Here is a 22902-nt window from a genome sequence, read left to right on the forward strand (position 1 = left end):
TTGGAGTAGTGAAAGAAGTAAGGAGCTGTAGCAAGATTGATGGGCTTATCTTTCATCGGGAAACCAAATTGTCGCAACGCGAGCTCCGGGTTATAGTTGATTCCACCCCGGGTACCAAGAAGAGGGACATTAAGAAACTTACCACCACCAAAGATAATTTCCTTAACCCTAGAAGCGGGAGTGAGCCAAACCACTTCATTAGGAGTGAGAGCCATAATCCTCTGCGAAATAGACCAATTCTCCGGATTGTCGTGGAAAGACTCCGGAAGGTGCGAAATAAACCACCTATAGAGGAGAGGCACACAACAAAGAATGTAGCCACGACCCTTGCCGGAACGATCATGAATAGCATGGTATGTGTCAGCTAGCAAAGTAGGAACCGGATTCTTGGAGTGGAAGATCATAATGGCATTCATGTCCACGAAGTCATCAAGATTCGGAAAGAGAATAAGCCCATAGATAAGAAGTGCAAGAATAGCCTCGAGAGTGTCCTGACAAGTGGTATTGAGGTTGGCTTTCCCAAGAAGATACTCTGAAGTGAACCCTCGGATACGTGCCTTAGTGACAAGATTCTTGGAGACATCGGTGGTCTTGAGATAGAGATCCTTAGCAATAACCAATGGAGTAAGAGGAGGCTCAAGTCCTGAGAAAGGTACCCCCTTAGCAATAGATAGACCCATCAAGGAAGAATAAGCCTCTAGAGTAGGCACTAGCTGAAAGTCCGGAAAAGTGAAGCACCGATAGTCCCGATCATAGAATTGCACCAGAGTGTGCACAAGCTTCTCATCCACATTAGTCTGAAGAATAGTAAGTAAAGCCCCGTAACGACGTCGGAAACCAGTCGGATCCTCAATCTTGAGTGCCAAATCTCTCAAACTAGCCAAATCCACTTCCTTGAACTTGTAGGATTTAGTCATCTTCATCCCTACAATGTTTACAAATTCAACTTGTCTAAGTCCCTCGATAACAATGCATGGAAAAAAGTTTATGCATGTGTGCATGTATGCATGATTATGTTTCAAGTTCGGAGAAAACATGGTGGGTTGAAGTTCAAAGTCGAGGGGTCATGGGTGGACACGGTGTCCGGTGAAACTAGGGCTTTTAGGAAATAGTAACCGGGTTCTAAAAAGGTTCCCAAGTTGCAACCTCTCCGACGTATATCATGGTGTCACGAGACAACACTCGCTCCATGATTATCCGTGGAAAGTCTAACTTGAGTGTAGTATCGCGTGACGACTAAAACTCGAGACAACACTCGGTTTAGCCTCCGCACTACGTCCTAAAAATGGCCATGGATGGGTTTGGTTATCTACGGTTCATAGCGTCATAGAACAATTAGAGGTAAAGTGCCTAAACGCAACAACACGCGCCGACAACATCACCCCCAAAATGCCTCAGCTATGTGGGATTGATCGCATAATCCAAAACACGAGGTAACCCCCGGAATGAATTGTCGATTATATCCCCCCTAAATCCTAAGTTCACTCAGCCCGGGTGCAGGACTTTTGATATTCTCACCCCACACGTTTGCAAGAAATTAAACATTTATTCACATAGGAAAGCAAGTAAAGGAAGCAAGTAAAAATACAAACGCAAGCGTAAAAATAAAGACTAGGCGTAACTCTCGAATCCCCCCAGCGGAGTCGCCAGCTGTTTTATCTTGGTTTTTCGGGTGTCAAACATTGATTACGTTTGAACCTTTTAAACCGGTGATATCTCATTTTTTCTTGGGAAGGGAAAAAATAAGCAAAACCCTTGAGAATCGAGGTCCGGGAGTTGTTTTCGCTACGGGAAGGTGTTAGGCACCCATAACGACTATAGTATCCTATAGGAACCGTCTTTAATTTCTACGTGCGCGCTTTATTTTTAAATGCTATTTGAAAATATTTATTTAAACCTAAGAGTTTCTAAGTGAAGAATTGGAGGGAGAAGAATGTTTTTGGATTTTTATTTTAGTTGAATTGAAGGAATTTTGTTCCTTGCCTACGTACCCGTTTAAGGGATCAAATCCACCGTAGTTCTCTTCCAAAAATGTTTTTGTTTTTGTTGGTTGATTTTAAGTTTGAAAATGGAATTTGAAGAATAAGAGAGAGGCCTTAAAGGCATGAGATTAGGAAATTGTGAGGTTGAATTAGTGATTTGCAAAAGAAGTCAAATATGATTATTGTTCTTTGAAATTTGATTAAGAAAATAAAAGGAAAATTCAATGGGGTTTTGACCCCAAGGTTTATTATGAAAAATGTTTGAGTGAAGTTTGTTCAAGTTTTTTTTTGGGAAAATGATTTTTCTAAGTATAAAGCCTAAACATTCATCTAAACATACAATCCTAAACATACATCTAAACATGCATATTCTAACTATATAGTGATGTGTGTGCATGTGTCGGTGCTTGTGTCGGTGTACTTCATTAGAGTCCATTGTCCTTATTACATCATGCCCTAGATACATTCTATGGCCTCTTTGCCAAGAAGTTAAAAGCATGAAAGTAAAATATTACAAAAATTCCTAAATCTTTACATTCTAATTTTGGTACAAATTAAATTGCAAGAAAAAAAAAATAGAGATGAATATGGGATGGAATGGAGATGCTTATGAAATGATGAAACATGAAATGAAAGGAGTTAGTAGCACATGACAATATCAAAGGAAATAAAGCAAGAGAAATGTTAGAACATAAAGGGTAGAAAATGAGTGCAAACAAGGCTAAAATTTGTTCATAGAATGCAAGAACCATATGACCTATAATTCTCACACTCCAATACATTTTTAAAGGTTTAGAATCAAGTCTTGGAATGGGAATTAAGGCAACATGATTTACTTGGCATTTTAAAACAAACTTCAAGCATATTTGCATTATTTATTTACACAAGTAACTTGTAAACTAAGTAACCTATCAAGATTCATACTCATGCATTAATATCAACACAAACAGTAGCTAAAACTCTCTCAAATCAAGTGGCATAAGTCACAAGTGTTCATCAAGCAATTGGGATTGAAATCAAGCAAATTTTCATTCATTTTTAGCACAAAATACCTCAAAATAGTAGGAAAATTAGCCACATTATGTTCACCAATTTTTATTATGTAAAATTACCACTAAGAGGTCACAAAATTATCAAGAAACATTCATGAATTTTTTGGAATTTTTAAAGAATCTTTGATCACAAGAACATGTAAAATTTCACAAGATTCAACAAATGTAATAAGCAATTAAAAAAAGCTACTTATTTTTTTATCCAAATTCAACACATAACAGCATCACAAGGGAGTCAAGAAACTAGTCAAGAACACATGAAAAATTAATTGGAATTTTTAACAAAGTTTCGAAGTATGCAAGGGTGCAAAAAGTGGAAACAGCGCGTAGAATAGCAAAACAAATGGAAAATCACAGAATCTGCAAGGAAAGGCCCAAGTCCAAAGGTCTGGAATGGATTCGGATCATCCAAATACGCCAGAGGCGTTGGATTGATCCGTTCCCTTCAGAACCCTAGATCCAAAGGTCCAGAGCACGGGGAGCATGATACGAAGCCTGTACTAGCGCGCATAGGATTGCAAAGAAGTATATGAACATGAAAACGCGTGAAATACACACAAACTATACGCCTCTCTCTCTCTAAACTTGAAACTAGAGAGAGGAGGTCTGCACATCCCTCTCCTTCTCCGACGAAGAGGCAGGCGTTCCGATCATCTTCTCCGGTCAGCCAGCGCCTCCGTCGCGGCGGCCGGAGAAGTTTTACCTCTTTTCTCAAAATAAAACACAGATTCGGAACCCTTGCTTCTTCCTCTGTTCGAATTCGAGCTTGTTTTTGCGAAAAACTCAAAGCTGAGGCCTAGATCTACTTCCACACAGCAATAGGAACAAGTGTAAGTCGAAAGTTTACCTTCGTTCAAATCGGAGGTGGATTGACGAAGCAAATCCAGAAAACTTCCAGAGCACCAGTGCTCGTACGCTGTTTCGATCTGTATGTGCTTCTTCTTCTCTTTGAACTTGTTCTCTGATCTTGTTTTCGCTGATTCAAGTTCCGAAACAGTTGATGAGTGAATGAATGATGCTCTGGAATTTGGACCTTTTGATTTTGTGTAAAACGGTGCGAATTTATGAATCTGTGAGTGATTTGGTTATGGTTTCTTGATCACAGAATGGGAGGTGTTTGATGAATTTTTGCGGTTGTTGGAGTTTGTTGAGGTGGTTAGTGGTGGTTATCGAATTCTGTTGCGGTGGTTCTGGAAAGTTTGTTACAAATGTTCTTGGTGTTCTTGATGAATATTCATCAAGTTCATCAAGAACTTTGTGTTTTGATCCAAACTTGCAGAGAGAGAAAATGAGGAATTCTGTTTGTGTTGATTTTTTTGGAAAGTGTGAATTCTGATCTTGACTTTGACTGTGATGTGGCTTATATAGCTGATGTGGATGACTGCTGGACCAATAACAAACTGCCATGTGGACATAGACTGTAACTGACTGGACTAATAAAAATCTGACACGTGGCACTGGACTTAACAAACTTTTGGGCTAAATTGCAAATGACTAAAAAATAAAGGACTGAAATGCAAAAGATGACAAAAAGGACTTAAAAATAATTAATAATAAAATTGGTAAAAAACGTAATTTGGAAATAAACGTAAAGTGAAACGATTAAAATTGACAAAACGGACTAAAACGAACCAATGGCCTAAATGAGGTACTTTAAAGTAACCTCTCTCTGCCGAAATTTCGTGTGAAATGACCAAAATGCCCCTAAGGCTAAAACGACTGAAAATGACTCAGATACAAATTTTAAAATGGATTTTTTACAAGAATTTGAAGCAAAGACTCATACAAGCAGAATTAAAAGACTCAGAGACAATTTTCAGGATTTAAACAGGGTTTTGACACATGAAAAGACTAAAATGCCCCTGAGGGCAAAACTGACTCAAAATGACTTCAAATGCAATTTTAAAATGGATTTTGACATAGAATTGGAAGCAAGGACTTATTTAGACTATTTGAAAGGACTCAGACAAAATTTTAAAGATTGAGAGAAATTTGACATAGGAAATGACTAAAATGCCCTTGCATGTAAATTTTGCAAATAACATTGAAATAAAACGCAGAGAAAGATGCAATTGATCAGAGACAGTTCAAATGACTTGTAATACAAGAAAAGAAGAATTGAATTAGTATTTTTAGGTCCAAAATTAGGGTATAACACTTTTTAATTGTCATTTTTTGACATTTTACACAAACCAAGATAGTCAATAAACGATACAACTTTTGATACAATAATTTATCCTTTTCCAATAATAGCCTCAAGCGTGAAACTAAGAACAATAAATGTAAAGTTTTACGCAATCTACGCTTATTTTCAAAATACCCTTACTTTTTGGATTATATGATCGAAACACCGTTCAGATTATATAGTCTGAGATATGCTCATATATAAGCAACATTCATAACTCCTCACATTTGGGCAGTTACGAATTTTGCTTTCAAAAACAACAAAAAACAAAGCAAAAAAAAAAAGATAAAACATGTAAAAAAAAACACCAAAAAATTTAAAAAACAAATAACGTCAATGTAAATTTTTTCGGATTTTTTCAAGAATATGAAGAAAAAAAGGAAAATAGGTCTAAATGATGGAATTTTGGATTTTGGGGGCGGAGTCCCGCAAGAAGTCCCTTATGTGGGAGTCTTGTTCCTTGATTTTTTTTTTTCTTTCTAATTTTGTGGCCAAGTTTCGGAGCAATCCGATCAAACACTCTAAAAAACTGTATTTTTGAATGGGACATCGGGAAACACAGTGAAAACAATTAACAATGATCTAAAACACAACGAGAAAAGTTACGATGGTTAGTATTGTTCTTAAACTAGCTATCCCCGTCACAAAGTATTTGTGTTGATTCAAATTATATAACATGAACCCATTTTCCCATGAATTAGTGGCATAAGAGGAGGTTCAGATTTTATAATTCAAAATAACAAACTTTTTTGGATTTTATCATCCGAATTCCCCCTATACATGTGCTTAAAAGTATGATGTATGGCCCTTAAAAAAAAAGTATGATGTATGAGTAGGCATGGCAATGGGGCGGGTTTTACCTTCCCCATCCCCATATCCGATTCTCATATACTTACCCGTTACCCTACTCATACTCAACGGGGATGAGAAATTGAATCTCATCCCCGTCCCCGACGGGTTCGGATATACCTGCCACATCCCCGTCCCCGCATTGAATAATTTTTTTAAATAAAAAATAGAAGTTTTTTTGCATCCCAAGAGCAACCTTGTAATAAATTATCCAACAATACGCTCACTTTAACATTTGTTAGACGGAATGATTTAGTTGATCCTTTAAATATCAATGATGATTTTTATTAGCATGACAATTATCAAACAAAATAACATGACATGTCAACATAAAGTAATTTTTTTACATTTGGGACAGGTATGGGTATGGGTTCGGGGATGGTACATATATACCCGTTACCCGTCCCAAATCCCGTGTTTTGAAATCGGGGAAAACGCATACCCAAACCCAGTCAAAACGGAGAAAACCCGTCAAATTGGGTTTGGTTCGGGCGGGTAATCGCGGGTATGGGTTTTGTTGCCATGACTATGTATGAGGGTATTCATACTTTAAAATCCGAAGTACTTATTTTTCTTCTTCAGATTTTATAATCCTAATCAGTGAAAAACTCATTTTTCCGTCCAAAAATAGGGGAAAAATTCTTTTCAGAGTATATAATTCAAAAATCATAAGGACATTTTCAGAAATAATAGGGTGCATGAGAAGATCATGGAGTGGGAAAATTAATAATCTGTGTGCATTAGCAAATCACATTTATTTCACTAGATTGGTCTATGAGGCCCAAACTTAGTTTATCATTGGAAAATTGCTCATTAGACTTCCGAAACTGCTCTCATGCACCCCAAAATTACCTTTTAACCCCCAAAGGCATTGTAAAATTTATTTAATTGACGCACTTAGGTGCAATTCATAGTTTAATCCTATTGAAGAGCATAAATCCAGAGTGCAGTTATCCACTAAGTATTGAACTTCACATAGTTTAATCCTATTAAAACTATAATTGCATATAGCAGCCATATTAGACAAGATATCAAGTAGAAGAAATATGATAATTGATTGATCTTTTCCCAAATATAATCCAAATGAATTGATACTGGCTCAAAATTCATCAGACATTCAAGGTCCAAACTGCAAAGTAGCCTCAGATGTAGCAGTGAAAATGAAATCGTGCCCAACCTTAAAATGGAAAGGTTTTAATGATCACGAATAAACAAAAAACCTATTTGGTGTTGGCCTAGTGGTTGGCTTGGGATCTTGGAGTTTGCTCCTCCAGAGGTCTCAGGTTCAATTCCTTCTGATGCCAATTTCGGTGGGCTAAGTCCATACAGAGCTTGCTCTGGCTTTAAACGGGGCCCTCGCAAGTGGGCGGTGGGATTGGTCCTCTCGGATTAGTAGATTCTTGGATCGGATACCGAGTTTTAAAAAAAAAAAAAACAAATAAACAAAGCTCCAGAAGGCAAACACACTCAGTATGAGGTGTGTGTGGGAACATGCCAACTGGTTGTAGGCTTATTAGCTTGTAACATCCCTTTATATTCAGCTTTACCTGCACAAAACCTTCAGTAACTCAAATAGTTGAATCTCAGAGAACCAGAGATAATCAAGGTCCCGTGCACATTGGCTACTAATAGAGCAAATTCAAAGTATGAACGACATTTAAGTGTCGCTACAACATAATTGAGATTTAGTAACACTTGAAAATTGTCACTAAATTAAGAAAAATGTTAGTAAATAAATTTAGTAACATTTAAACAATTGTTAGATAAAATCCTTGTTAGAAATGAGCTTTAGTTACAATTTATAGTATTATCTCTAACATTTTAAAAGTGTTGCAAAATGTTACATTATTGTAACACTTTTTGTATCACCAATAACAATGAAAAAATGTTACATTATTAATTTGTGAGAAGTTGTAAAAAATGTCGCAAACTTGTCTAAACTAAAAAATTGTGAATCTACCAAAAAATGTTACTGATTGAAATAGATAAGAAAGAATGGATTAGGTATAGGAGTTTTTGTACTCAATCCACCACATTGAATCTAGAAATCACATAACAAGTGTTTTTACATAATCTAAGTAAATCACAATACTAAATTTGGATCAACAATTTTGGATAACATTACAATGAAATAAGATATCCTAACTAAACATATTAACACTTTTTCCATTTAATAGAAACATTACATTAATGTTGATAATTTTCATTTAATATCTAATTATTTTTTATATAAAACCACAATGAAAGAGACAAGAATACCCATGAAGCCTTCAGTGGCAAATAAAAAAAGAAGGGGTTTGCTAACTTAGAACAACAAAAAACATGAAGGTACAAGTTAGCAAAAGTGTAATTTTTCATTTGGACAAAAATATCAATTTCCACTCGTGTAAACCAATTTAAAGTAAGAAATAGTTTAGTAAATATCCCTCAAACTATTTGTTATAAAATAAAAGTGGGTCTAAGTTAGCAAATTGGTGTAAGTTAACAGATATGTTTTAATGAAAATTACTAAAGTAACCCTCAAGCTATTAGTTTTAAATAATAAAGATGAAAGATATTTTTGTCCAAATAAAAAGATACATTTTTGCTAACTTGAACCTTCATATTTTTTTTTGTTGGTTTAAGTTAACAAAAACAAAAAAGAAATACTTGTTTTCCTTAAAAAAAAAAATACTTGTTAATACTAAAGAGGTTGAGTAAAAAATATATGCTTATAAGGCCCGGAGAGGTAGAGAAAAGAATTTTGTGAAGCCTAGTGAGGAAGAGAAAAGAATACTCATATGGCCAAGAGAGGCAAGAACAATACTCAACTCACTCAAGAGGCATGTTTCTAAATCTTGACAAATCCAAAATTTTGGTTTCCCGTTGAGACATTATAACACAGGGAGTCTGACGCGAGGCTTTGGAAAACGATACAAAACATTTTTTTTTCTTTTTCTTTAGGGGAATACAAAACATTTGGAGGGGTGGTTAATATATTTGTTCAACTAATTAATTATAGTGGATTAAGTCCTTTCGAGTCATGAAGGCAAGATCTCTCTCTAAGTGGAGCACTATATTTATTTTTTGATGGTGTCTGTAATTCGAACTCCGGACCTTGCATATATTATGCATTGTCCTTATTAATTGAGTTAAGCTCACAAACACTATATGTTAGAACGGGTTGTGAACTAATATAAAAATATAGTTTCTTTCTTCTCTACTTTCCCCTTTAGTATTTTTGTATTCACTTTTAAAATAAGTTTTTAGACGGTTTTCTTCAAACAAAGAATTGAACATAGTTTTCAAGAAAAGTGTTTACATGTTCAACACAAATCAAACTCATATTTCTTGTGTTTTTTTTTGTAACGTTATAACTTGCATCTTTTATTAATTGTGTCGTTGTCTTTTATTCATGGGCGGAGAGTTGGAACACTATAAGTGTTAGTGTGTGAATTGAAAAATTCATATGTCTCATATCACATAGATTACACACAACACGACCTCCACCACATAAACACTAATGATGTATGTAATCTATCCGATGTGAGACATATTTTTGTAAACAAGTGATAATGCACTCACACTAGTGATGTGTGTAATCTATCTGATATGTGATATATTTTTGTAAGCAATTGATAACAAGAATGATAAACAGACACAAAACAACAAACACAAATACGACACCACATATCGTATTGCACTGTTCACTAATGTTTTTTTTTTTTCTTTCTTTTTTTTCTTCCTTTCTCACTCACCCTCTTCCTTTGTTACTCTATCATCTTCCTCTTTTCTGTCACTCGCCGGCGACCTCTCTCTCACCGTCGTCGTTCTCCGGCGACGTGAAGGAAATAACCCTTATGTGGTTATTGAACAAATCACTATGGGAGAAGGACCAGGATCCGAGTCCGACCCAAATAAAGGAGAACCAATAAACTTCGATTCTGATTGCACCGATGGTAAGGGTAGTGAGTATTTGGCCGAAAAGCGGTCGACATGGATGTGGATAGGTATAGTGAAAACGGGAAGAAGTTATGGGTAGTGGTCGGAGTCAACACAGGAAGAAGTTGGAGTGAACACGGAAGAAGAAGGAGGGTGAGGAAGAAGTTTCGGTGGTGGTGGTGGTGGAAGAAGAAGAGAGGGGCCGTAGAGAATAGGGAAGAAGAAGAGGATGGGAATGGAATGACAAAATTGTCCCTGTGTTTTAAATCTGAAATTACTTAATTGCCCATAGTGTCTAGTATTTGTCCAAAAAGTTGTGTTTATTTATCATTTCTGAATTGATAATTTACTCAACATGACCAACACACGTGCAATGCTGCTACCATTTGTCCGCCAGGGCCTATGCTCAGGGTGTGTGGTATATTAATTTTTAATGACTTCAACCTTAAATTAATTAATTATTTTTTTGATTTTTTTTTGTTTCGGTAGACGTCATCGACTTGTAAGCGTTTTGCACGCGCCAACATGCACTTGACACACGCCAACGCATGCTAAGGACAAGTCTGTGCGCATCCTCCCTAGTCAACTCTTCAACCACACACTCTAATGAAGCGAGATACATTTTTTTTTCAACTGTCAAACGATCTCAGCCATTGGATCTGCACATTTTCCTTGGCTTATCAACTATATCTGGAGCTCTTCCCCTCACTTCAACTCACACCAAAACACAACAACTAGCGTGTTTTCTCTCTTCTCGTCAACTATATCACAACTTTTAACTAAAAATATTATTTTTACCAACAAAAAATAATATTATTTGTTTAAAACATAATGCAAATACAACATGAAGATCTCAACAAAAAATATTAATTTTTCCACTAAAAAAAATTATTAATTTTAGCAGGGTTAATAATATTTAGGGCTAAAAAAAGATTTTGGCCCTATAAAAATTTTAAATTTTGCTTTTCGTCTCTATAATAAATTTCTTCAATTTTTAGTCCTTTAAATATTTTTCTTTACCATTTTTAAGTCAACTCATGTGTATTATTTGAAATTTGTAATTTTTTTGACGTCATGTTTAATGCATTATACGATTTTCTCGCAAAATTTTGGAAATTTTTTAACAAGAGAAGAATGAAATATACATTTTTATATTTTTGACACTTAAAAATTTATATTTAATTCATGATATTTTGTTAGAAAATTCTAAATTATTTTTAGAGAAATTATTATGCAACGCCAACCAATTGAAAATCAATGTCCAAATTTCTGAAGACATTATGCAACCTGCAAACAATGCCTGATAGTTTCGACATTGTTGGTGCACATCTCGAATAACTTCTTTATTCCCCAAGAGACACCAGCTCGTCCTTGTTCATTTCGTTCCGCAAAAACCGGTCCCAATATAATTCTACATAAAATCGGTGCTGCATATAACTTCTCTATTCCCCCAAGAGACACCAGTTTTGTGTTTCATACGATGCATAAAAAAATTCCTAAGTGAACTCTTACCCAATACATCATTCTTACACTCAACCAATTGAAATCAAACATCTCATTAAAATAATAAAAAGAATTAGTATCAGAATTTTTTCTCATTATTTTTAATATTTCTCTCTCTTTTTTCCACCTTTTTTATCCGACAAGAACCACCCACCACCATTTATGTTTCCATTTCCTTAATTAAAATCACATTTTTTTTTAAAGTTAATAACATGTGTAATATTTTAATTAGTTGGGTGTAAAAATAATGTGTTGGGTGAGAGTTCATGCAAGAATATCTCATGCATCAAACACATTCATATAGAACATATGAGTAGGTACCATACATGGTCCATGGTACTATTGCAAAACGTGGCTTCCCTTAGCTAGACAAATGTTCCAATCGTATACTGATTGAATGTTTTTGGCACAATATGCATATTAAATCTTTGTTGTACCTCTCATCATCCTATTGAACTTAGACAACATAGTGGACATGAAAAGGGACTGATTTTGATGTTAGTTTACCTCATAAGGGATGCATGAACTGAATTTTATTAAATAATATTCACTCCTCACATATTAACTGTCACTCTAGGTCCTTTCACATAAATAAAGAAATAAGTGTAGCAAATTTATAAAATTATTTTTATTAACTATTGGATGTTTTTTCGACAAACTATTAACTATTGGGTCTTAAAAATTATCACGAATACATATTGGACTATAGACCTGAAAATTAATAATGTATATACGTTCATTTGGGATAGAATTTTATAAAATATTTAATATGACATTAAAATTATAAAATAATACTTATTTTTTAAGATATTTTTCTTTGGCTAATATAATACTCCCTCTCGTCCTTATTTTAAGAAAATTTTCAAAAAAATTATTGGTCTTATTTACAAGAAAATGTGACAACTTTTAAGGTGTAATTATTACTTAAAAGATTTTTCTACCTCTTATTTAATGTTTCACAGTTTTTTATGAGAGTATATTGTAAAAATATAAAAAAAAAATACATTAATTAATGATTGCATTGGTTTTGATGTTTTTTGATTTTGTTTCTTGTAATAAGGACCGGAGGGGGTACTCCATCTGATCCTTGATGGTATAAGAAGAAAAACAAACAAAAAATATCAAAATCAATGCAATCATTAATTATTGCAACTTTTTGAACATTTTTACAAATACATCCTTATGAAAAATTGTGAAACATTAAATTCACTTACTAATATTAAACCGTCAAACATTAATTGAGGGGTGGAAAAATCTTTTAAACAATAAACACACCTTAACGTTGTGACATTTTCTTACGAGAGCTATAATTTAAATCAATAAGAGTGTGAGTATTAGAGAGAGTGTTCAGAAGAGAGAGTTGATAACATTACTCTTTCTTATAAATATGATTTTTTTTGAAAATTTTCTCATAATAAAGGCTAGCAACACTCTCTTTTGAACACCTTTAATACTCACTCTCTTATTGATTTAAGATTTCTGCTTTCCGCCAGCACAAAACACTCGCGCCCAACTAAAATTACTAATTTACCCATGCGCTACTTAAGTAACGCAGCGTGAGTTAACTCCTGCAAGTGTTAAGTCCAGTTCATTTCAGCGTGAGTTAACTAACACAAGTGTTAATTCCTGCTTTAGTTAAGTTGCGCAGCGCATGTTAAGATGCGCAGATTTTAACGCTTGCGTTACTTAACTAACGCAGGGGTATTTTCGGCATTTCAGTTGGACGCGGGCGTTTTGTGCTGGGTGAAGAGCAGAAATCTTGATTTAAATCATTGTGGGTCCATACTTTGAAAATTGAACTCACACAAAGTGGTGGGACATACATTGATTTCATCCAATAAAATAGTGAGCATTAAAGAATGTTGAAAAGTGAGTGTTGCTAGCATTGCTCTCAATACAAAATTATGTGTTTTAATTAGATGGAGGATGTTTCGTGTTCATACTAGGAGACGGAAGTGGTAGATTATTTCTCTAATCAATTTTTAGATTTTTTTTTTGTTGAGAGAGTCATCAATTTTTAGATATTCATTGGAATCTGCAAATTTTTTGTTTTTGTGGCAAATTGGAATCTCCCACTTAGATGGTCCCCTTTCCCTCGTCATCATCTCTGCAAAATTCAAGAATAACCGTTCGTTCCTTTTGTTCAAAATAATTTTTAATGAGCATATGTTTTTTTAATTAATTATTAATTTGTTAGTGAAGGGAACTGTGAGTTTTGTTAATAATGGTGGTTGAAACAGCCCCGATGTGCAATTTTGAGCCGTTACAATTGCCTTTTTTTTTGAGTGTATAGTGAGAGATATATTAGTAGTCGAAATAAAACTTTGTACTAAGATCAATAATATGGATTGTTTCAAATGGTAAAAGATTTTGATTCGGTAAGTTTGGATGTTAGATTTTCTTTACTCTTGCATATAAAAAAAGTTCCGTTGAAATGATAAAATTCATACTGTGCGTCCAACAAGTTCCGTTGAAATGAGAAAATTCACATTGTGTGTCCAATTCATAACCAAGGAGCAAGAACAAGTGTTACATAGACACAAATACAAATAAAAAGTATATGGACACACTCACTTAAATGAAGAAAAACAAATGAGAAAGAATTTAGTCACATCTTTCAATTATGTTCTATTTTAAATTTTTCCATTAATGTGTGTGTGCTTAAACCATTTTTATTTATGATTGTGACTAAGTAAGCATTTCTCAAGGAGCAATTACTCACACAAACACATATTGTGTAGTTTTTCACTCAAAATAATCTCCCTTTATTTCATAGATCCAATTACAATATTTAATTCGCCCTAATATTTCATCCTAGTAACTTTTTTAATGTGCTCAATCAACAAATACCAAAAACTTAGACGTTGCGGGTCACCCCAATTGGGAGGCCAAAATACATAAAAGAATACTATCGATTTTACAATTAAAAACCAAAAATACCTCGGTCAACCAAGAATCAGGCACATTCACGTTACACACTAAGAATAAAAAATAATATAGTAGCTTTTATAAATAAAATAAAATAAAAATACGAAAACATGTTTAATGGACAAATAACACTAATGAACTGAAGCCTAACATGTATGTCAATCACGATCTCATCACCTAAATATCAAAGATTTGTTAACATGTTAATTTGTATAATCTTACGGTAAGTATAACCTTTCAAATCACATTACACACTAAGAATAGTAAAACGATATATTAGCTTTCATCAACAAAACAAAAAAAAAACAATACGAAAACATGCTTAAATTAATGCAACACAAAACATCAAAAAAACAATACGAAAACATGCTTAAATTAATGCAACACAAAACATCAATGAACTCAAACACCAATGCTTAATGTCCGGCATGGGCTAACACTCCATTTACTAGAACTAGAAGTTTAATAAGTTCTCACTATATTGATATTTTGTAGGCATGAGCTAACCTACTGTGTTTGGAGAAATAACATAACTTATGGAGATAATATTGTTGGACCTTTATATATATATATATATATATATATATATATATATATATATATATATATATATATATATATATATATATTCCATTGGTTTTTTTTATCGGTGCTTGCAATCTTATTTGAGTCATGTATGTTAGACATTAAATATGAATATTTCTCTCATTTAATATTCAAATTGTAGTTGTCTCATTATCAAAATAAAAAAGAAAAATGTGGTTGCCTTGTTGTGGGACTCTATCCCATTTTGCTAGACCTTCATTCGAACCTTTATTAAATAAATTTGTATTTTTTGTTTGTGTTAACCATTTGATTTTCAGGGAAAAAGACCTGATAATTCGGAGTTCGATCAAGGGTAAGAAAAGTCTTGCAAAAAATTGTTTCACTCAAGAATCAAATTTAGATTTTCATGAACAATTTATCCTCTGATGGAGGTCATAACCACTTGAACTCAATTATTTTGTTAATCATTTTGTGTTTTCTTTGCTTACAAATTAAACTCATACATTAAATCAAGTCTTTTCTTTTCATTAAAAAAAAAGTCCAGTCATTTTTTATTTGTCAAATAATAAAAAAATAAAAGGTCTTGTCAAAAATAAAAAATACATAAATAAAAGGAGATAAATTCGCTATGTATTTTCAGTATGGAAAATGCTTTTTGCAGCGAAGGAATGTGTCCCGAAGCATCACGACCCTTGTATCTTTTTGGCGTGTGTGACTGTAACATGACATCATCATTTTATCCAAGCATCCATGTTTTGTGCTAAATATGATCTAATGGTGACATTGAATTCTAGATAAATTCGTGAACTAATATTTCGCTTGGAATAGCAGTACTCTTTCAGTATATCAACTAAAGGAACCTATAAAACCTGAGCTTTCATTCCTGTCACAGCTTGCAATCACGTTTTACAAAAGAATTAGTATTAAACATAAAAAAATTCCTTTCAAAAAAAAAAAATTTGACATTTGATGTGTGTACGTAAATAAGTCATGGAAAAAGTGTGTATGAAAATAAAGGTTGTTTTATAATCTACTACTACATTATACTCCGGTCATAACTCATTGAAATAATTTATTTCAAAAAAAAAAAAAAAAAACTCATAGAAATAATATTAATCTACTACATATACTACTATTATTCAGTTTTGGCTTATAAATAGGCCACAGCAAACACTGCAAAACATGCAAGAGGAGTTTGCTAGTATCGGCACCTATCATCTCTAAATATTTCTCACTGCCTAGGGTATCTATCAATTCTTCAACATTATCCTTTCAATCCATAATCCTTGCTTCAACATCATGCATTTTACCATACTAAATCGTTATTTCTTTAAGTAGTTTAAATTAATTACAACTTTTGACAATCTGCAGAAAGGATAACTATGGCAAATCAATCATCTGAGCTAGCCATTGAACAACTGAAGAAACTTCTCAGGTTAATTACTTTTCAAACAAGAAAACTAACATATATATGCACACATAATTCAATTTAATGATACATAAATTATAGTAACATATACTGCAACTTATTGGTTACAGAGAGAAGGAGGAACTTAATGAGGTGGCCACAACAAAAATTGAGGAGCTTATAGTTGAGTTGCAGGGATGTCATCCACAACCAATTGATCCTGCTGAACAGAGAATCATTGATGGTTTTACTTACTTCAAGCTCAACAATTTCAAGTAAACTTACAAATTAAATAAAATTTTAATATGATGCCTATAGTTAGTTCATTTTCGAATATCAAGTCCTTTATAATCCGGATTCATGATTTATGAGTTCTCGTAAGAGTTTGAACTTATAATTTAAAGGGAAAGAGTTCAAATTCCATTTGCATCACCCTAAAATATTCATTAGTGTTAATTTAATTAATAATAAGTTCTCCTTTCATCAATTTTAAAATTTGAAAATTGAATTCATGCATGCTTCCTTTTATATATGGCAGCAAGAACCCAGAACTGTATGATCGACTTGCTAAAGGCCAATCTCCCAAGGTGATTGATTATTAGATCTTTATTTATACAAAAATCTTTTTTGTTTCATTCAATATTAATCTAATTTTCATTTTATTTATGTCTTCTAGTTTATGGTATTTGCTTGTTCTGACTCTAGAGTGAGTCCCTCTATTATCCTGAACTTTCAACCTGGTGAAGCTTTCATGGTCCGAAACATTGCTAACATGGTCCCTCCATTTAATCAGGTCTACTTCACTATTTTTCTAAACAAATGAATTTCTATATGATATATACATTTTTATTGAAGAGTTTTGAATAATTAAATTTCTATTCCACAGTTAAGATACAGTGGAGTTGGTGCAACCCTTGAGTATGCTATTACAGCTCTAAAGGTAGTGATTAGCTTCTATTCAAAAGTATTATAAAATGTCTTTTATGACTGTGACATATTAAGGTTTCTAACTCTAATGTGACTGCGATCGAGACCGCATCAATATTCATAATTTTGCCATAACTTTCTAAAAGAAAAAAAAACATTATTATTTTTTTTTGGATAAAAATGAATTACTTTTTCCAGGTGGAGAACATCTTGGTTATTGGACATAGTCGCTGCGGCGGAATCTCAAGGCTTATGAGTCATCCAGAGGATGGTTCTGCTCCATAGTAAGGCTTGAATTCTACATAACAATAACCTAAAATAAAATTGTTAATATTTGCACTTAATTTTTATGGTTTAATTGAATAATTGTGCAGTGACTTCATTGATGATTGGGTGAAAATTGGTTTATCTTCCAAAGTCAAGGTTCTGAAAGAACATGAATGCAATGATTTCAAAGAACAATGCAAATTCTGTGAAATGGTTAGCAAATTAAGTTGCAATTATGTATATTTTAATTTTCATTCAGCAACCATACTTCAAAATTTTAAATATTAATTAGTCACCACTTTGTATATACAGGACTCAGTGAATAACTCATTAGTGAACCTGAAGACATATCCATATGTTGATAGAGAAATAAGGAATGAAAACTTAGCACTGCTGGGAGGTTACTATGACTTTGTGAATGGAGAATTCAAGCTGTGGAAGTATAAGACTCATGTCACTAAATCTGTTACCATCCCTCTAAATGGCTTTGACATGACTAAATAAATTCTCAAGGAATCAAGCTTTGGACCACTATCTCAACTCTCAAGTGACTAGTTCTTTTGTATTATGTACTTTTGTTCCTGTTTGTTCTTGTCTAATAGTTTGGTTGTGAGGATATTTTGTGTGGAATCCGGAATAACTATAGTTTCGTCTTTCCGTGTTTATTTGAGTATGTGTTGGTCTCTAGGCCAATAAAAAAACTATGTACTTTTAAATTCTAATTAAATAAATAATACCAGTCTTTGAGAGATTTCAAAAATAATATATTTAAGAATAATACTGAGGAATATTGAAAGTTATGAGAAGTTATTTCATTAACAAAAATCGTTATACTCAGGATTAATTGTTTCTCAATCTTGTAACAAACAAACATTAATTTGCCTGATTAAGAGATTAATCCTTTATTGTCACAATAAACTTCTAGCTCTAGCAATGGATAAACATGCACTCTACTTTCTTCACTAAGAAACTTCCGATTAAGAAATTACAGACATGCTTACATGCCATGATTCTCTCTGATTCTTTATCTTTGAAGGTATAATGGGATGTATCGGGGGGGTACACAAAATATTTTATTTATGTATCTAATATTTTGTTAGATATTTACTGGTACTCCCACCTAGATGGCCCCCATTTCCCTCGTTCTCATCTCTGCAAAATTTAAGATTAACTAACTAACAACCGTTTTTTCAATTCAAGCTAGCAAACCCAAAAATTAATTGCAAACGCTTTTCTTTAATTGTTAATTTGTTAGTCAGGGGGAAAGAGTGTTGCTAGTAGTAAAAATTGAACTATATAGATAGATCTTTTACATAGTTGATATTTCTATTTATTAAAAAAATATGATATTCTCTCCTCTCACGATACTTTGGAAAAGGGAAATGTTAACTTGTGACCTTAGGGTACAAGTCTAAAACTTTATATTTTCGATGCAAAAGTTGTCTTTTAATTCTATTTTTAGTTTCTTAACTTGTGCCCCAAGGGCACAAGTTAACATGACCCCTTGGAAAAATACAATGAAAATCAAAGGAACAACAAAGGAGGAGAAAAGACATGTCAATTAAAGTCTAAAATAATTAAAGTCTACAAGAATAGATTTGAAACTCATACTACAAATCAATTTGAGCCCGTGAACAAGTCCCCAATGTTCAGCCATAAGGTAGCTCGACCAAGTTCATGGCAGAACCTACGATATAAATACCCCTATGATCTCTCATAAGCCCTCCGCGCCGCAAGAAGCAAAATTTAGGAGGATGATGCCACTGAACACTAATCTCAGTCTTGCAAGTTTCAATATGGGAAGGATGCCGAAGATACTAATGATGATGGATGGAAGAAAATTGACTATATCAAAAGAATGCATGAATTGCTCAAAATTAAGGGATGTTCCTGAGAAAATAATATATTTGGTTCCTGTCAAGCCGTAACATATTAACCATGACACCAAAAACAAGTGATCATGCCCTCGGATCGAGCCAATATTAGACGTACTAAGGCACAAACTGATCCATTAATGGGATAAACCTGAGACTAGAAGATGAGCTCCACTTCTCAACATCCATTGATATAAAATCATTCCCACATATTCTTAACAATATCACTGTCTCTAAGCGCATGCATGATGGTTTCCGGGGCTTGAGAGCATCTTGGACAAACATAAGTATCTAACATTACATAGGAGCACCCACCCATTTTCACACTATGTTGAAATTAGGAGACTCTATAAGGTTGGGTTCCTCAGTAATCAAAGCATGGTAAGCAATTGATAGTAAAGAAACCATTATTATTAGAAAATTTCCATATTGAAAAATCATCATGCCTCGTGGAAAGAGGTTTGAGACTTGCTGTTTTGGTGCAAATGTGAGTAGGAAGAATTTGTTTAATTATAGACCAGTTCTGACCATCATCAATGACATTGGCACTAACATTAAAATCAATAGCATATGAAGAAATGGATAAAGTACATAGACATAAAATAATATCTCAATATTTAGAGATATCATACATATTATTGTTTCTTCAAATAGCTACATAATTGATACTTTCAACATGACGAATATCCTTTAAAAAAAAACATGACTAATACAAAATTGACTGATTTATTTAACCAGATTTCGCTATTTTGATGTTTGGGAAGCTATTTAAAGAATTAATAATATTAAGGTTAAATATGTTTTAGATCTATATAAATATCTCAACTTTTCGTTTTAGTTCTTCTAATAAAAAACCCAAAAGTCTTTCATCACCATTTTTGTTCTCTGCTTTTAAGCCAACCCGTGTGTATTATTCGAAATTTGAATTTTTTTTAATTTCACAATCATGTTTAGAATATTAGCACAATCTCTTCCAAAAAAAATCGAATTTTTTAACAAAATATAAATTTTTATGTTTTTGGCGCATCAAAATTCATATTTAATTCACGTTTTGTTAAAAAAATTCTAATTTTTTAGAGAGATTCTTATAATATTTTAAACATTCTTACAAAAGCTCATTAAAAAATTTGAAGTGTACACATGACATGACTTAAAAGCAAGGACCAAAATTGTGAACTGAAAACATCTGAGGCTAAAAATTGAAGGAAAATTTTAGAGGAAGTAAAATGAAACGTTGAGATATTTAAAGGGAAAAAAACCATATTTAATCCTTAATATTATAATATATCTAAATATAGTGTTATTATTTGATGTGTTTGTAAAATTATTTCATATTGCTAATGCATACAAAAGAAACTCATATAGTACACAAATTCTAGCTCACTTGGTGAAAATATTAAAATTGTTAGGTCGGACATCAGGACCAAGACTCGAACTTCGGATTCTTCACTTGTGTTTGCAATGAGTCAATGACTATTATAATTTTGTCTATGTGCTAAAAAAAAAAAAAACTCATACATTATTTATCATGTGCAATCACATTTTACAAAAGAATTATTACTTTTTGAATGGTCATTTAACAAAAGAATTATTAAATGGTATAAACATATCCTTCAAAAAGAAAAATGGTATAAACATAAAAATTTGACTTTTGATGTGTTTAAAATCTACTACATTTCTGCAGTAAACCAAATAATGATATAGCAAACACTGCAAATTCCTTCTTTTACATAAGCATAGGGGTATCCATCTATTCTGCACCACATATTCCTTCAATTCATAAGCCTTGCTTCCATATATTTTCCTTTGGTAAAGAAAAACAATACAATGCATTTTACTATATCCATTGTTAATTGACTCTTTAAGTAGTTTCATATTAATTAATTGCAATTTTTGACAACCTGCAGAAAGGAATAAATATGGCAAATCAATCATCTGAGCTAGCCATTGAACAACTGAAGAAACTTCTCAGGTTAATTACTTTTCAAACAAGAAAACAAATATCCACACATAATTGAATTTAATGATACATAAAATTATAACATATAGTATTACTTTAACTTATTGGTAACAGAGAGAAGGAGGAACTTAATGAGGTGGCCACAACAAAAATTGAGGAGCTTATAGTTGAGTTGCAGGGATGTCATCCACAACCAATTGATCCTGCTGAGCAGAGAATAATTGATGGTTTTACTTACTTCAAGCTCAACAATTTCGAGTAAACTTGCAAATTAAATAAAAATTTATTATGATGCCTATAGAAAGTTTAAATTCAATTATCAAGTACTTAATTTTTTTGGATTCATTCATGCTTCCTTTTATATATGACAGCAAGAACCGGAAATTGTATGATCGACTAGCTAAAGGCCAATCCCCCAAGGTGATTAATTATTTAGAGCTTGATTTATACAAAAGTATATGTTTCTATTTTTTGTGTCCTTTAATATTAATTAATCTAATTTTCAGTTTCGTTTATATGTTGTAGTTTATGGTCTTTGCTTGCTCCGACTCTAGAGTGAGTCCCTCTATTATTCTGAACTTTCAACCTGGTGAAGCTTTCATCGTCCGAAACATTGCTAACATGGTCCCTCCATTTAATCAGGTCTACTTCACTATTTTTCTAAACAAATGAATTGCTATATGGTATACAAGAGTTTTTAATCATTAAATTTCTATTCCACAGTTAAGATACAGTGGAGTTGGTGCAACCCTTGAGTATGCTATATATTACAGCCCTAAAGGTAATGTTAAGCTTTTGTTCATAAGTGTTTTAAAATTAGTGTGTGACCGCAATATAGGCCGTGACATATTGAGGTCTCTGATGTCTCTACAACCATAATGTGATTGGGATTGAGGTTGCATGAATATTCATAATTTTGCCATTATCTTTTCATAAGAAATTGAATACTTTTGTTTCGATAAAAATCAATTACCTTTTTCAGGTGGAGAACATCTTGGTTATTGGACATAGTCGTTGCGGTGGAATCTCAAGGCTTATGAGTCATCCAGAGGATGGTTCTGCTCCATAGTAAGGCTTGAATTCTACATCACATTAACACATAAAATAAAATGCTCGAAAATTGTGAACCTTAACCTTTGTTATGGTTTAATTGAATTATGCAGTGATTTCATAGATGATTGGGTGAAAATTGGTTTACCTTCCAAAGTCAAGGTCCTGAAAGAACACAAATTTTGTTATTTCGAGCAACAATGTGAATTCTGTTAAATGGTTAGCTAATTAAGTTGCAAGTATATTTTAATTTCCATTATGCAACAATACTTCAAAATTTCAACTATTAATTAGGTACCACTTTATATATGCAGGAATCGGCGAATAACTCATTAATGAACCTTCAAACATATCCATATGTTGATAGAGAAATAAGGAACGAGAACTTGGCCCTATTGGGGGGTTACTACGACTTTGTGAGTGGAGAATTCAAGCTTTGGAAGTATAAGA

At 33.0% G+C, this 22902-nt stretch overlaps 2 protein-coding genes across 2 annotated transcripts; both read left to right on the top strand.

Annotated features, from left to right (window-relative positions):
* The first annotated feature begins 16069 nt into the window (after positions 1-16069).
* LOC146940371 (carbonic anhydrase 2-like) lies at positions 16070-18331 on the top strand. Its single transcript, XM_085754091.1, has 9 exons — positions 16070-16209; positions 16338-16401; positions 16506-16649; positions 16913-16961; positions 17051-17167; positions 17261-17314; positions 17500-17585; positions 17676-17781; positions 17881-18331. Exons 2-9 carry the CDS (start codon positions 16349-16351, stop codon positions 18070-18072), a joined length of 801 nt encoding a protein of 266 aa, XP_085610217.1. The 5' UTR covers positions 16070-16209; positions 16338-16348; the 3' UTR covers positions 18073-18331.
* On the top strand, positions 16116-22281 carry LOC146940372 (carbonic anhydrase, chloroplastic-like). Its single transcript, XM_085749872.1, has 6 exons — positions 16116-16209; positions 21350-21414; positions 21517-21660; positions 21774-21822; positions 21928-22044; positions 22126-22281. Exons 2-6 carry the CDS (start codon positions 21362-21364, stop codon positions 22279-22281), a joined length of 519 nt encoding a protein of 172 aa, XP_085605998.1. The 5' UTR covers positions 16116-16209; positions 21350-21361.
* The last annotated feature ends 621 nt before the right edge of the window (positions 22282-22902 follow it).

The sequence above is a fragment of the Medicago sativa genome, chromosome 3 (genome assembly GCF_051527215.1).
Source record: "Medicago sativa cultivar Bolivia chromosome 3, Bolivia_mono, whole genome shotgun sequence".
Taxonomy (NCBI): domain Eukaryota; kingdom Viridiplantae; phylum Streptophyta; class Magnoliopsida; order Fabales; family Fabaceae; genus Medicago; species Medicago sativa.

What these genes read in the sequence shown, in the direction of transcription:
- LOC146940371 (XM_085754091.1), top strand. Translation starts at nt 16,349, where the DNA reads ATGGCAAATCAATCATCTGAGCTAGCCATTGAACAACTGAAGAAACTT. An exon ending in TGGTCCCTCCATTTAATCAG is followed by an intron (nt 17,168 to 17,260) that starts GTCTACTTCACT and finishes TCTATTCCACAG; the next exon opens with TTAAGATACAGTGGAGTTGG. An exon ending in AATGCAAATTCTGTGAAATG is followed by an intron (nt 17,782 to 17,880) that starts GTTAGCAAATTA and finishes TTGTATATACAG; the next exon opens with GACTCAGTGAATAACTCATT.
- LOC146940372 (XM_085749872.1), top strand. Translation starts at nt 21,362, where the DNA reads ATGGCAAATCAATCATCTGAGCTAGCCATTGAACAACTGAAGAAACTT. An exon ending in TTCAAGCTCAACAATTTCGA is followed by an intron (nt 21,661 to 21,773) that starts GTAAACTTGCAA and finishes TATATATGACAG; the next exon opens with CAAGAACCGGAAATTGTATG. An exon ending in TGGTCCCTCCATTTAATCAG is followed by an intron (nt 22,045 to 22,125) that starts GTCTACTTCACT and finishes TCTATTCCACAG; the next exon opens with TTAAGATACAGTGGAGTTGG.